Source organism: Sus scrofa, chromosome 5 (genome assembly GCF_000003025.6).
Source record: "Sus scrofa isolate TJ Tabasco breed Duroc chromosome 5, Sscrofa11.1, whole genome shotgun sequence".
NCBI lineage: Eukaryota > Metazoa > Chordata > Mammalia > Artiodactyla > Suidae > Sus > Sus scrofa.
The window spans coordinates 100,527,296-100,543,667 of record NC_010447.5 but is presented as its reverse complement, the minus strand read 5'-3'; the positions used below and the strand labels follow the sequence as shown (position 1 = coordinate 100,543,667).

At 40.9% G+C, this 16,372-nt stretch overlaps 1 protein-coding gene across 4 annotated transcripts in view; it reads right to left on the bottom strand.

Annotated features, from left to right (window-relative positions):
• LIN7A (lin-7 homolog A, crumbs cell polarity complex component) overlaps positions 1–10,038 on the bottom strand; it is a 153,080-nt gene extending 143,042 nt beyond the window's left edge. For 3 of the 4 annotated variants that reach the window (XM_021093058.1, XM_021093063.1, XM_021093060.1), the window contains exon 1: positions 5,357–10,038. In XM_021093058.1, coding sequence (XP_020948717.1) covers positions 5,357–5,438 — 82 coding nt within the window. In that variant the 5' untranslated portion in view covers positions 5,439–10,038. The remainder of the gene's footprint in view (positions 1–5,356) is intronic. The other variant, XR_002344352.1, reaches the window with a different exon arrangement.

Sequence of the window (16,372 nt, the reverse complement as noted above, 5' to 3'; positions counted from 1 at the left end):
AGGTTTTCATTTTTAAAAGAGAAAGCACATCAAGACTTGTTTAATCAATATTTTAGGTTACAAATTATTTCAGAATCCAAGAAATAAATATTTAAATTTACATTTCTGCAATATATCCAAGCTGAATTTAACTCGCAGGAAATTTCAGAGATGGTGCACCAGCATTTTATTTTATATAGGGGCCTAAATGCAGATTGTTAGCTATTGATCATGTAATAAGCAAATTCTAAGTATCTGAAGTTATACAACTCAATTACTCCTAGAAATTGTTTTAATTATTCACTTTTCTCTCAACGTTGATTTTGTAAATCTTCTCTGTAAGTCATACGAAGACGTCGCTATAAGTCATGATTTTTAAAAAGCCATTCTGCTTAAAACTCGGGGGGAAAGGTAAGCAGAAGTACATTTTTAAATAATTCTACTGTATTATCTTTCTGGCCTTGAGATGGAAAGTGAAGGAGGGCTGGAGCTATTGGACGAAAGGACAACAGCTGAATCCACACAGCATTCAATTCAGTGAAGTATCCCTATGTTCTTTGTTGTGACGGTGTTATGTATCATGGCTTGCACCTATTTTGTTCCTTGATTTTAGTTGAAGGTCATTCCTGGTTTTAGAGATTAAATCTGGGCAAAGGTGTCGGGAAGAATTGCTCTGGACATTATAAATTGTGGAAGAGATGATTCCACACTAATCTCCTTAGCAGCATCTTCTCTTTACCACAAGGGTAAATTACCGGTAAATTACAAGTACTACTTCCTACATCACAGTCTAACATTCTGTATGAGACTGAAAATGAATATATCTCATATTATGACCGTTTGGGTTCAATAAGTAGATCGATGCATAGTGATATGTCAGTTATAATGATAATGATCAGTATATCTTTGAAAATCTAATAATATATGGTGTTTTAGTAAAGCAGTAAGATGCAAAAAGCTGATATACAGATTTTCTTATAACCAAGTTTCTACCTCAGATGCATCCTTAGAGTGACTTCGTTTCAGTCTTTTGCTTGGTTATGGAGGCATTAACAGGATGGCAGCCAGGCTGTACATGTGGAGCTGCTCTTGAGTAGTCATCCCTCTCTCCGAAATGCTTTTCCAAAGGATCATATTAACACATCAGAACTCAGTTAAATTTTACTTTCATAGCAAGCCTTCCTTGATCAACACCATCTAAACAGGTCCTTCCCTGTTATTCTCGACCCTCAGGTCATATTTATTGTGTTCAGAGTATTTCGTATTTTCAACTAATCCACAATCCTAATTATAAATTCTATCATCGGGCCCCTGGCCACCAATTCACAAATCTTGTTTTCCATCACTCTTCCCTGTGCTCCCATTTTTCACACTGACTTTCTAGATGCTCCCAAGATGCACACATGTGGTCCTTCTCCAGAGCACCTGCTTCCAGGTATCTGCAAAGTTTGCTTCCTCGCTGTCATCAGGTCTTTTCTCCTTGTCACCAACGCAGAGTAAGGGGCCTTCCTTGACTACCACGTTTCCATCAGCAGCCATCCTCCCCTGATCCAGCTTAGTTTTACTGACCAGCATTTACAGTTATATATGTATATGTTCCGTGTGTGATTCCCTCATTAGCATGTAAACCCCACGAGACTTTATCTACTTGGCTCATTAGGACTGTCCCATGGCTTAAAACAGTGCTTGTTATAAGGCGGACACTCAATACTCATTTGTCGAATGAATCAATTTCTTATTATTTTGCCCCACTAGACTCTTAGCATCTTGTATATAGTAGATGAGAAATGAATACTTATTGACTGAATGAATGGTTTGCATGAGTGTGTGTGTGTGTGTGTGTGTGCGTGTGTGCGTGCACCTGTGTCTCATTTCTCTCGTAGGCTCTAATTACCATGAAGACTACGTGGTAGTCTGTTCAGCTCGTGAGTATGTACCGATCCCAGGGCAGGGTCTGACTTGCAGTCAGTGTCAGCGCTCAGGAAGTAAATGAGGAATCCCAAGGATTAGGACCAGAGTGAACAGGAACCTCACCCTACCACAGCCACGCAGAGGCCCCACAGAGTTAATGTGAGGTCTTGCTGGCAGATGGAAAAGAGCTTAAGACATTCCCAGAGCAGTGAACGCTGAAGTCAACCTGTCCTCCCTTTCGGGGTCTGGCCCGGTTCTGGCACTCAGACGAGACCCAAGAAGGCAGCACAGACTTCTGAGCTTAATATTTTCAGGTAATATCTTTTGAGTTCTGGGAGGGGTCAATCTTAATTTCAACCTATATCTTTCATGAATTTGCTTAAAACCTCTGCCCTGAAGATTCCAGATGAAAAATTTTATAATGCCAAAGGGCCTCAAACAAGAAATATTCGATTTTAGCATAACATTCCCCACTAACTAGTAGAGTAACTCTGAAAACAACTCTTACCATTGCTTCTTTCGTGTTTTTCATTTGAAAAATGCAGATGCTAGAAAAGAACCAGCGGAATGCAGATGGATTATGTATTCAGGTTTGCTTGATGAGATGCCCTCAAGAGGCTTTATTCAGCATCTTCTTTCCTTTCTCCTTTGCCCACCTGCCACACTCCCCCCTGGTTACTAATCACAGCTTAGTGAGCTATGGTTGCCCATGGGAATCCTTCAAGTGCATGGGGGGAAAAGAGGTTAAGACCCATTGGCCTATGCTGGCCCTGCCATTCTTCCCAGAGTCAAAATGTTGTGAGTCTATGAGCCATACCTCAGTGCACTATGAAACTCCTATATTTTAACAGTGCTGGAGTCAGTTCAGTCTTTAGTTCACTTACATTCATTTACATTAATGTTTGACCTTCTACGGTGATTAGGGACTATGGCAAGCACGGAGAATACAAAGATGAATTTAGAAAAGATCTCCTCCCCCAAGAAGCTCCGGGCAATGAGGAGATAACACAACAGAGTTCAAGGAATGCTTTGATGGGGCCAAAGCAGGGGGTGATATCAGAGCACAGTAAAGGACCCCTGCAAGAGGCAGGAGAGGAGGTGATCTGGAAAAGAGGTGACCAGAAACTGAGTCCTCATTTTAATTCACTGAATTCTAGACCATTAAAGCTGCACCGTATCAAAATCATTTAATACAAACTTCTTATGTGGCATGGAGGAAAACAGATGCCCAAAGAGACTAACCAACTCACCTAAAATGAGAATCAGAGTTAGAAGTAGGCATCAGGTAAGTATTTTTTTTTTATAAAATATACAATTTATATGTTTATAAGATAAGAAGGATTATTTTTTGTAGGAAATCTTTCAAAGGATTATTTCATCAACTTGTGATTAATCAATTGAACATAATAAGGCAGAGAGAAAATTACTTAGGTATTGGCTTCATGGACAGTGATGATGCCAATAACCCACCGACTGTAAAGTACAGACCTAGAAGTCAGCTGCTGGTGAATTTATTCAGATACATTCACTGTATCACTCAACTTGTTTCTTGAGCTACTCATTCCAGGAACCTAATCACCCCAGGAAAGGAAGGGTACATACAGTCTGGCTGTGAATAAGAACCAGCTTTAAGACTAGATCTTAGTCTGACTGCATTTCCTCTCCACACCTGAGCCAAGCATTTAAAGTAAACCCCTCCTAAGTAAAATGTTGGCAGTAGAGGTAGTCCGTAAAATTGGTCAGGAAGGCAATTTTCTTGGGGTTGGTTGGTTTGTTTCTCTCCTTATGCAGTGGTTTCACTTGGGATGTTTAAAAACCATTATTTAGAAAGAAGACAACAGAGTTCATTACAGTAAAACAGAAATACCTGGAAAATCCATAATTTCTAATAGCTTGCCATCTGTTCGGTTCCTAGAGGCAATGGATTTATCCTGCTTAGTGCAGACGATGATATTGGGGTGAAATCATGGATTATGCAACGGATTTCTGACCTCTTCAACTACTGTTAGGAATTTACTAGCTTGCAAACCAACATTTCCCAACATACAATCAATTTTTTTTTTTTTCAACTCTTACCCCAAGTAAGGTTGCTATGGGCACCACACAACATCTGCTCTGGCACCCACAGACTGCGTGAAAGTCACACACAACCTCTCCAAATGCAAAATCTCACTGAGTTTTCACTGGCTTTTTCACTGTACTCGCAGCAGGATGTTCTTTTGCCTTGCCCACAGTCCCCTTTAATCCGCTAGAAAGAATATTTTTAGAGGCACATCGGACTAAATCATTTTCATCTGAGCACACCATTTCCACATGGCCGCCCAGGGTCCTAAATCCGGCCGCCGCAGACCAGGACAGGCAGGTGTCCTCCGCTGCAGAGTCCTGGGACGCCGGCGCATCCATGCCCGGACCTCGAGAGCCAGAAAGGAAACTCCACGCAAGGACAGCGAAACCCGCGAACCCGTGCACCAGAGAGGCCGCGGTCACAGCGGAGGCTTCCACCCGTACGCTTGGGGAGGTCCCGGGAGGAAGCAAACACTGCTTCCCTAAGAAGTCAGAGAGCGGGACCCACAGGCTCGCAGGTCAGAAGGTGAATTTCAACCCAGCCTGCGCCACGTCCCGGCGGCTTGGGCGGCCCGGGCACCAGGGCGGCACCGAGGGTGGCACCGGGCTGAGAAAAGACCAAGGCTGGCCGGGGCAGGAGACACTGTGAGTTGCCACTGACAGAGAGCTCCTGACAGCGGGGACAGACGCGACGCCCGCCGCCTCCGGAGCGCGACTCCCAAGGAGAGCCGGGCACCGCTGCAGCGACGCTGCGCCCCGGCCCGGGCACTACTGCCCCGCGCTCCGCGTTGCCTTTTCGGCTGTGGGCAGCTCCCCGCCGCGGCAGCCCAGCAGCCGTGCGCCCGGGCACAGGCCCCCCCGGGGGACGCCTTGTCCGCCACGGAGCGGCTGTCCGGGCATCAGCCGCCGGACCCTCGTCCCCCCGAGCGGGGACAAACTTCCTTCCTCCGGGGCCCCCCGGCCGCGCCGGCTGGCAGGCAGCTCCCTCGCCAGGCTGCCTTGGTCTCCGGCGGCCGGCGCCCTCGCCCGGCGTGGCGAGGTTCCTCCCTGCCCTCACCAACCCCGAGCCCCGAGCGGGCGCCTCGCGGTCCCCGCGCCTCCGCTCCAACAAAGCCGGCGGCCGGGCGGAGACCCGGCGAGGGGCCGGGAGTGGCGGCGGGGCGCCGGAGCCCGGGGAAGGCACCCCTGGGCCGGGCGAGGGCAGCGCCAAGGGGCAGCGGGGACGTGGCGGGCAGAGAAAGGGGAAGAAAGTGTCCTGCTCTCGGCGCGAAAGCCTCCTCTGCTCGTCCTCACCGCCCGGCTCCCCCGGCCTGAGCGCGGCGGGCGGTCTGGGTGGAGGCGGCGGGGACGGAGGGGCTGGCAGGGCGGACGCAGGGGCCTGGCGGGCGGGCTGCTCCCTTACCTCTGTCCAGAGTGAGCGGCTGGACCACTGTCAATGTCGCCATGTCTGCCGTGGGAGCCGGAGGGACGCTCGGCTTCAGCATCAGCAGCCGCTGGTAGTGAGAAAAAGAGGAGGAGACTGGGGGCGGGGGCGGAGAGGGAAGACGGCGCGGAGGGGGAGGCGGAGGGAGGGGGGAAGGTGGTGACGGCGAAGGAAAAGAAAGCTCGGGTGGGTTGGCAGCCAGATGGAGACGCAACGGTGCCGCGGCGGGCAGACCTTCAGACGCCGCGTGAAGCGGGGCAGGTATCGGAGAGGGAACGCATCGCCGGCTCCGGGAAGGCAGCCTCTGCCCCAGAACTTTGCTCTTGCGCCCCAAGGAGCGCTGGATGGGTGCAGTTGGGGTGTCGCTTTCGTTCAACTTTCCGCTCAAATAAAATGGTCAGCGTGTCTGTGCGTCTGGGGGAGGGAGAAGAAGGAAGGGGGCTGCAGGGAAGGGGTGGGAGGTAGAGAGATGATTTTTTTTCTTCGGATCAAGAGAATTTGTCCATGGAGTCCTCCCCATCCCCTAGAGAGAAAAGGTTTCTAGTTCAGAAATGTGGGGGATTTCATTGCAGTTGCTGTTAATTTCCGTTAAAGTTTATTTTGGAATGTTGACTTATAACAGCATACAAGATAACTGACTTAAGGCCAAGGTTCCATCCCTAGGTCTCCATCAAGGACCTGAGTGTCCTGCCTAGAAAATAATTTACCTTAGAAGCCAACTTCTTGAAAATGGTTTTAAATGAAAAATCACAAAGAGAAAACAGGAAATAAAAAAACCAGAGATTTCCATCACTAAGTTTGAAAAACATATCCCTAGCAATTTTCCAGGTTGATCTATATAGCCAGTGGTTACTCAGAGTTGCCGCTAACTGATTAATTGACGTATGTTTCAGGAGTTGCACTTGGTCATGGCCTGACTTACTGGTTTCCATACAGTCCTGCCTTCCAGTAGCCTGTAATCTAGTGGGAGGTGATGTTATTAAGAGGGTGACTTTAGAGTCAGTTGAGCAAGATTCAATTACTAGATCCTTCAAACGTTGGCTGTGACCCCTTCATTCGAACAGACTGCTTTCACTGTCTTGCCACTGCGCACTGTGGCATTTCCCACTGCAAGGACTCTCATTTTTTGATCAAGAAATTAAGAGGCATATGCAAATCTTGTATAAGCACAATAGTGATGACTATGGGTTCAGGACTGGAAACGACCAAGCAACCCCCATCACCTTCCCTATGACAGAGCAGAATTGTTTTGGCTAGCAATACACTACTCAAGACAGACACTGTTTTACAGCAAAATACTTCTCTATAATCTATGTCATCATCTTCTGATTCAAATATGGATAGTTTCTGAAGATCTTTCCCATCTCATGGTTTACGCTTGGGAAACACAGTATTTCACCAGTGATTTGAGAAAGTCCAAGGTGATTGCCCAACACCTAGCAGACCTTAAAGACACACCTAAAATAGTACTTCAGCGTACCTAGATTTTCATTTAATGTTTGGAAAGAACCTTGATCTTGAAATTCAAGTCTTCCTCATGTGCTCTGCAGAAATTACATAATCTCTCACTGATCCCCAGTTTCTTCATCTGATAAACAAGGGCATTCGTAATCTTCAATCTCATTGAGATTTTTTAATGCGAGGAAAGTAATTCTTCCCTGCAGTCTCACTGAGTTGTGTGAGGGTCTGACGAGATCATGCACATGTATGTGCTTCGAAAACAGGAGAGTGTGTACAAATGGATTCGTACAGCAAACATACATTCCACCCGAACTCTATGGCAAGCACGCTGCAAGGTGCTGGCCATGCAAAGATTAATGAGACATGACCCTTTTTCTAGATAATGCTCAGTACAAGTTGGGAGACAAATAATGAGCAAGCTGTGAGAATATGAGCAAGCTCTGAGCAAGAATGGGAGCAGTAAGTCCTCTAAGCACCGCTGAAAGTTAAGTCCTGTGGGAGAAAGGAAGAAGCAACAGTTTGGGTTGATTATCATTATTCACATCCCCAAAACCAAACCACAAAAAGAAGTGTAATTGTGCACAATAACAATAGAATATATTCCAAGGTTTTGCACAAAATATCAAACCTCATGCAATAACAGAGGATGAAAAGAACATACAAATCCCTTGGCCATTAACGTAGTTCTTAACATATTCTATTATGAATATGTATTTGAGTGGCTTGATTCATAAATCTAAAAGCCATATTTTTAACATAAATCCTAGATTGTGAAGTCCACGAAGGTAGCCTTTTCGTCTTTTTGTTTCTTGATGTATCCCCAGCACCAAACATTTCATAGCCTGTTTCTGGACTTATGGTTTGAGCTCCCTAATTGAAAATTTATTCTACCATTCTCTCTCTGTGTTGACTCTGTAGGGTTTTTGGAAGGTTTGAAAGAAAATGTAAGAGAAAGCACAAATCACCATATATTCATCAGTTATTATTTCTAGTAGTGGTAAGTTCAGTGCCTTTAGCTTATGTCTGCACAGGTGTAGAAAATGAATAATAATTTATTATCTGTTAGATTTTGTTTTTTAATAAAGTATGCATAACTACTATCTCTCTAAAATGTTTGTGAATTTTTGAGACGTGTAGAAACACAACAAAAGGTCCTTAATCACTTCCGTTGCTTTAGTAGATGTTACCATACTTAGATCTCTTGAATAAGCGCCTGGACCACTCTGGTACCAAGCACAGTGTTTCATCAAGATCAATATACTTGATCTATTCATATGTATGTTGTTTTGCTGATTGTGTATTAATCAGGGAATTGTTAAAACACCCTGGTTATACAATCAATGCAATTTTTCATTAAATGATATATAGTAATTTACTTCAATGAGTCTTTATCAAATTCATGAATGAGTCAATCAAATTCATTCAATAAATACTTATTGAGCACTTAACATGTGCCAGGTTGATTTTTCTTTCCTTCTCAGCCCAGAAAAGTAGGTATTGTCACTCCATTTTAGAGATTCAGTAAACTGAGTCTTAGAGGTTCAATGACTTGCTTAAAAAGAGTAGCACCTGTATTCGAAAGCTCCTGTATTTTGCACTGAGAAACATACTAATCTTTCAGAGTTCCATATATGTATACTATATCTATATCTAGCGAGCTAGCTAGTTATCTAGCTAGCTAGTTAGCTATCCTTTTACGCTTGAGATAAACTCAAAGAGAAAAATGCATGGAGGAAATTTAGGTCAAAGAAAAAAGAACTATGATGCTGGTTCCATTCTATATAAATACAGGTTAATATTAAAATGACTACATACTTTGAATATAAAATCTTTTCTTGTTAAAAAATTCATTCAAAGTTACGTTAAGGTCTGTTTCACTTAATTGAATCCTTGTGAATTATATGACAAAATCAAGAGAAGGTTTGCATAAAGCATTAGCATACCAAGAAAATGTGTTTAGTTAGATTATAAATGGAGTATAATAAGCACAGTTTCATATGAGGAAAAGAGCACCTTCAAACTGGAATTCTTTCAGCCTTGGGTGTTAGAAATTATTTTTGACTAATTTAAGATACCATATTCTCTCCCTTAATTCTCACAGTTTTGTCAAAACAGCACTGGATTAAAATGAAGTGCCAACCTATATTGTGGAATCTAAATGTTTGCGGGTTTTTTGAATCATCACAGAGCACCTTACTATATTTATTTTATCCTTAGATTTTTAAAAAACTGAGTGGCAATTTTGTTCATGGTAAAATGTCTGAATCTTAGACTTGATAACATTTGTCTTGATAACATTTGTCTGTTCATTCAACAAATACTGTACGTAACTCTATCCCAGATGCTGTTCTAGGCACTGGGATATTGCAGTGACCAAGAAATGCCCCTGCTCTCACTTGGTGTGTATTCTCACGGGAGAGAAATCCATAAGAAGCAAACAAGAAAAATATCAATTAGTGACTAAGTGCTGTGCAAAGAATGGAAAATTGAGGACTGAAGTGAGTCTAGAATAATATCTGGTTTACAAAAGACAGAGACAAGGGAAAAGGGCATTCTGAGAAGCAGGAGAGTAAAGCGGGGGTGGGAGAACAGACACGTGTGTCTTAAGGGCAAAGCAGGCAGTTCAATTGGGAGCATAAGAAAAGGAAGACTAAAGAGGGCCATTGAGAGTCAGGTTATGAAAGATAATGTAATTAACAGAAATGTAATGAATCCTTCAAGAACTGTTTTGTGCTCATCATACAATGGAATATGCCAAAGACAATCCAGGCTAAGAAAAAAAAACTGTGTTGTGGAATCTACATTAAAAATTACCAATATCAGAAAGAAATGACTTACTGATTCAGAGTTGGATGTGAGAGAACTGAAGATGAAATACAAATATAAAATGTCGATTTCAATTATTTTTCATTTCTTTCAAAAGAAATTTTGTCAAACTTTGAGACAGATAATCTGATATATGAATAATTAATCTTCGCTTGTAGGGTCTTTTTGCATTATTTTACATTACCAATTATCTTCAAAAAATAAGCATAATAATTAACGTTTGCTCTGGTTCTGCCATAGGCCATGGCACATATAAGTGCACTAGTATGCTTTATTTATGCCCATTTAACTCATATAATATAAAAGGATGTTTTGGTTTCATTTTGAAATAAACATTTTTCTGTTATGATTGATCTTTTGTAATAAAATTTAAATTCAAACCTTACAATTTTCTTCTTTTTCCTTACACATCCCCTCATACTTACACCATTGGGAAAGCCTCATAGACACAAGGGAGGCAAGATAAAATGATTTTTAAAAGTGTTACCGGATTCATCTCTTTCTCATATCTACTCAGGAAGTATTTCCAAAATTTTAGACCCCACAAACTTTACTGGTTTTTAAAAACCTTTTAATTACTATTGCATCTCAGAACATTTTTAATATATCCATCTTTGAGTCTATAATTATACTTTTATCCAACAAATGTTCATGGTGAACCTGCTATATGCTAGACACTGCTCTAGGTTCAGTGGAAAACATGGAGAGGGCACCTTTACATATGGAGCTTAGTTTTTTATGAAGGGAGACAGATAAAACACAACGATAAATCGGAGAACCTTAGGTAGTGGTAAGAACCACAGACATGCTGAAGCTGTTTACACTGTTAGGCTCGACCCAGTTATGTGCCTCTTGCCCCAACGTCACTTTTAGTGGCATCACCCTGGTAGGTTTAGATTGGCCAGGATAGCAGTATTTACACCAAGGGTATTGGCAAATACTACGTATGGAAATTTTCTTTTTTTTTCCCCCCTCTGGAAAGCTAATTGCTAAACATGTACCAGCATACCATAAAGTCCACAAAGAAAATAAAATACAAAGTGGTGACAAAATATACAGCAGGGAGCTAGCAACATTCATTAAAATGGTTGGAAAATAAGTCATGCATTTGACAGAAACTTTTGTAAAATAACAAGTTGACTTCATATTTGATGGACCACTGCCTAGGATGCTGCGGATGGAGTTAGAAGAAGTAGGAGACATTCATGCTATTTTTGAGGAGATTACAAAATGTTTGGAAAGGAAACAAAAGCATCAATCGAAAGGCATAGAATTAATTACACCATGATGTAGCAATGAGAATATGTGATAGTATAAATCTCTATGTGATAAGGGCATGTAACATAAAAGGAAGTCTGGATTCTTTGAATACTGCGTGGAGGCAGCTTACATGTACTTTTAGAGGAATCTTGGAGATATTTTCTTTCCTGCATGTGGATAATAAAGTTTCACCCCTTTGAGCAGAAAGCTGCTCCTTGCAATTTTGAATCAAATGATTGCTAACCAAGTGGGTGGAGACTTCCTGAGAACTACAGAAAAGGATGGACAAGATCAGTATAACTGGGTGCCTGTGTTGGTAGAGAATCTTATGGTGCTGAAAGAACGCTGTGGCCTTGATCCTTAAAAAGAACACTAATGATAGTCAGGATTTACTTGTTTTAGCTTTAGCTTCATTTAAAATATGGCTTAAATGGGTTTTTCTTGAAAAGCCCCTCAATTCCTGACTTTCATGTTTTACTTAACCTTGCCCAACTTACTTATTTCTCTCGAATTCTGGTACGATGGAATTAATTAAGAATATTAGGGAGAATAAAGGGCATTTTCAACTTCTTCCCAAATTGTGACACGGTACAATAATTGAGGCAGTAACAGAATTAACTGTAGGTGTGCTAAGGGCCATATGGCCAGTAATTAGCGAGTCTGAGAGTAAAGTGCAACATTATCAGGGGCAGCATGTTCAGGAGAGAGTTATAAACTCTTGTTTTTAATCCTCCAATGCTCTAATTTAAAGCAAAAAAAAAAAACTTCTGCAATTTTAATTGGTTTGCATTTAAATATTATCTTTCTGAGCTCAATACTCAAAAAAAAGTATTTCTTTCCTAAAACTTCTTAGCGGGATCAAATTTTACGTGTTTCTAAACTAAGTGCCTCACTCTGCTTCTCTGGTCTTCAATGAACCCTTATCCCCTTGCCCACGTAGGTGGATATTTCTGATGCTTACAATTTTCTTGCGCCATTCTCTGAGTTGGCATCTGTATAAAGTGCATCTGCTTTCTGAAATACAGTGTCTCTGAGAAATTTCCTCTAATTTTACTTTTTTTTTTTTTTTTTTTTTTTTTTTTTTTTTTTTTTTGGTTTTTAGGGCGCACCTGCAGCATATGGAAGTTCCTAGGCTAGGGGTCGAAACAGAGCTACAGCTGCCTGCCTATGCCACAGTCACAGCAATTCAGGATCTGAGACACGTCTGTGACCTACAGCACAGCTCACAGCAGTGCCTGATCCCCTGATCCCTGATCCACTGAGTGAGGCCAGGGATCAAACCCGCATCCTCATGGCCACTAGTCGGATTCATTTCCACTGTGCCACTTGGGAACTCCTTAATTTGACCTGTTGCACAAAGCATTTACTTATATAATAAATACACTTATGACTTTATTTTGGTTTCTTGATGATTTAACTAGAATAAAACAAATTTTTAAAGCAAGGCAAATGAAAAAGGTTTTAACTCTAAGTATCTTCAGATTCCTGTCACCTGGAATTTTCCATAGATCAGTGTGGCAAAGCAAGCTAAACTAATATTTTTGTCTAGATCCCAAAGCAAAGCAACCTCAAATAAATGGAGAAAGTAAAGCAAATTTTTGCCACTTTAAATCTAGGACAAGCAAGTAAACTATTCGATGAAGTCTTTTATATAGTCTACATATTTTCTTTTAAATGAGGAATTTTGTTTTAAAATTTTAATGGTCAGACAATGCACATGGAAAATAATTCTCAATGGGTATGACTAAGGCTTCTTCACTCCAAAAAACCAATGTTAACTGATTTTTTTTAGTGTTTTCTTTCAGAAATTTTATATATATATATATATATATACACACACACACACATACATATGTGTTCAAATATCTTTTAAAAAACTCAAATGGATTATACGATGTGTCGTATTTTATACCTTGATTATTTTATCTAATGATATTTTCATATCAATACATTATATATATAATATATATTTTATATATATATATATATATATCCTCTTAACTACAAAAAAATTCATTGAAATCTTCCATTATAGCTGAACTTTCAGGTTGTTTCTAGGTTTTTGTTGCCTCAAACAGTGTAAAGAATGAAATTCTTTCTTCTTTGTATCATATTTATGAGCATGAAGTCCACTCAGTTATAGCTGTGTACTTTGGCAAATTCCAGGGCTAATGGGCCCTTTTCAATGCTATGCTCTCAAATTATAGTAACTGCAGCCGTTTTATTCCTGTTTCATTGTATGCATTCTGTTCCATGCCAATTGATACCTCTTATCTATAGAAATCTCATATTTAATCAAACTCCTAAAACCTAAGTGTCAAAGTGATTAAAAAAAAATGTTTGCCGCAGACTGATGACTATATTTGTCTTGAAAACATGTGGTACGGTGCACCATCACCACAACTGTCACCGAAGAAGTGAACAGCACATGTGTCCAAAGCAAATAAAAAATTGAGCCTAACAAATCCACTTTGAATATTTGTTTGATTGAAGATTTTATTTCCAACAAACAAAATGAGATAGGAACACACTGGAAACACAAGGAGATACTTAAGTGCCTTAGTTTTCAAATAAAGTAACACATTGATTCCCTAACTGGAGAAAACTGTAAGAAACATTTAAAATGAGAAATACCACTCTTTCATTAAATGTTGTTACTAGTTAGTATTCAAAAGAATATTTAAATGTTAATGCGTGTACTGCTCTCTGCTGGTCTTATCTTTATTGCACCTTACACTCACTGTCGAAGTTGTATTTACATAGGGCACGAAAATCATCTCTATCCTAAAAGACTACTAGTATTTTTATTCTAGTTTCTATGTGGTTTCTACTTTGGCGGGGCGAGGGGTGAGTGCACATGCACATTTGCTTGTACAAATACACAAATATTCACCTCGGATGTTTCACAGTGAACTCGGTTTTGAACTCTGCAAATGAATTGTTGGCATTCACGATCACAAGTAGCACAGGTATAGTACACGGATACATAATTTTAATGCAAGGCATGTTTTTCAGTACAGTTAATAGGCAGTGGCAGCATCTAAGGTGCTTGCTTTTCCCAGTCCCTGGAGAAGACAAGTGAGGGCCTCGCAGCACAAGAATGAGTGGCTGTGTGGATTCAGCAATTCCTAGGGACAGTGACCGCCACCATGAGCTCTCTCCACTATTCCTTCCTGTACCAGTCCTCACATATCTAAAAAATCAACTTAGCGGTGCTTTCTTTTTTTATTTTTATTTTTGTCTTTTTAGGGCGACAGCCAGGGCAAGCGGAAGCTCCCAGGTTGAATTGGAGCTGCAGCTGCAGCCTACACCACAGCCGCAGCAATGAGGGGTCCGAGCAGCATCTGCAACCTACACCACAGCTGACGGTAACGTTGGATCCTTAACCCACTGAACAAGGCCAGGGATCAAACCTGTGTCCTCGCGGATACTAGTTGGGTTTGTTACTGCAGAGCCACTATGAGAACTCCCATAGCGTACTTTTTTTTAAAGCTTAGGAGAAAATTTTATTACCACTAGTTATGAAAGCCATTTGCTTCAGAAGTGTGTGTGTGTGTGTGTGTGTGAGAGAGAGAGAAGAGAGAGAGAGAGAGAGAGAGAGAGAGAGAAGGAGGCCGAGAAAGAGACTATATTCATTCGTTCATTTATTCTATACTTCATGTCAAGTGACTACCAAGCACTGTGCCAAGCACTGGAAGTAAAGCAGTATTCAAGACCACCAGTATCCTGCTGGAGTTGTTGTTATCTGTGGGATTATTTCTCAATTAAAATAGTTATAAATACTATTAAGAAAAGTCAGACAGAGAAAGAAAAATACCATATCATATCATTTATATGTGGAATCTAATAAAATGATATAAAGAACTCATTTAAAAAAACAGAAAGAGGAGTTCCTGTCGTGGCACAGTGGAAACGAATCCAACTAGGAACCATGAGATTTCGGGTTCGATCCCTGGCCTCACTCATGGGTTAAGGATCTGGCGTAGCCATGAGCTGTGGTGTAGGATGCAGATGCGGCTTGGATCTAGCATTGCTGTGGCTGTGGGTTGGCTGGCAGCTATAGCTCCAGCTGGACCCCCAGCCTGGTACCTCTATATGCCGCAGATGTGCCCCTAAAAAAGCAAAAAGAAAAAAAAAACAGAAATGAACTCAGATTTCAAAACCAGCCTTATGGCAACATCATGGGGGGAGGAAGAATTGGGAAGGTTGGAATAACATATACACACTATTATATAAAATAGATGATTAAAAGAATCTACTGTGTGGCACAGAAAATCTACTCAATAGTTTGTAATAACCTATGCAGAAAAAAAGAATGATGTATTTATATGTATGACGGATTTACTTAGCTGTATACCTGAAACTAATACAACATTTGTAAATAAACTATATTTCAATAATATTAAAATTTTAAAAATCATCCTAAAATATACAAACAACTTATACAACTCAACAGCAAAAAAGCCAACAACCCAATTGAAAAATGGGCAAAAGGCCTGAATAGACATTTCTCCAAGGAAGATATAGAGATAGCCAACAAACACATGAAAAAATGCTCAACATCACTGATTATTAGAGAAATGCCAATCAAAACTACCATAAGTACCACCTCACACCGTTAGAATAGCCATCCTTAATAAGTTCACAAATAACAAATGCTGGAGGGGGTGTGGAGAAAAGGGAACCCTCATGCACTGTTGGCGGGAATGTAAATTGGTACAACCACTATGGAAAACAGTGTGGAGGTACCTTCAGAAAACTATACACAGAACTACCATATGACTGGGCAATCCCACTCTTGGGCACACATCTGGACAAAACTTTCCTTGAAAAAAATAACATGCACCTGCATGTTCACTGCAGCTCTATTCACAATAGCCAAGACATGGAAACAACCTAAATGTCCATTGGCAGATGATTGGATTAGGAGGATGTGGTATATATACACAATGGAATACTACTCAGCCATAAAAAAGAACAAAATGATGCCATTTGCAGCAACATGGATGGAACTAGAGACTCTCATTCTGAGTGAAGTAAGTCAGAAAGAGAAAGACAAACACCACATGATATCACTTATATCTGGAATCTAAGATATACCACAAATGAACCTTTCCACAGAAAAGAAAATCATGGACATGGAGAACAGACTTGTGGTTGCCAAAGGAGAGGGGGACGGAGTGGGATAGATGGGATGCTTGGGGTTAATAGATGCAAACTATTGCCTTTGGAATGGATTAGCAATGAGATCCTGCTGTGTAGCACTGGGAACTATGTCTGGTCACTTATGATGGAGCATGATAATGTGAGAAAAAAGAATGCATACATGTATGTGTAACTGGGTCACCTTGCTGTACAATGGAAAATTGACAGAACACTATAAACCAGCTATAGTGGAAAAAAATAAAACTGTATATATTTAAAAAAAAAGTTCTTGGTTCAATAGCC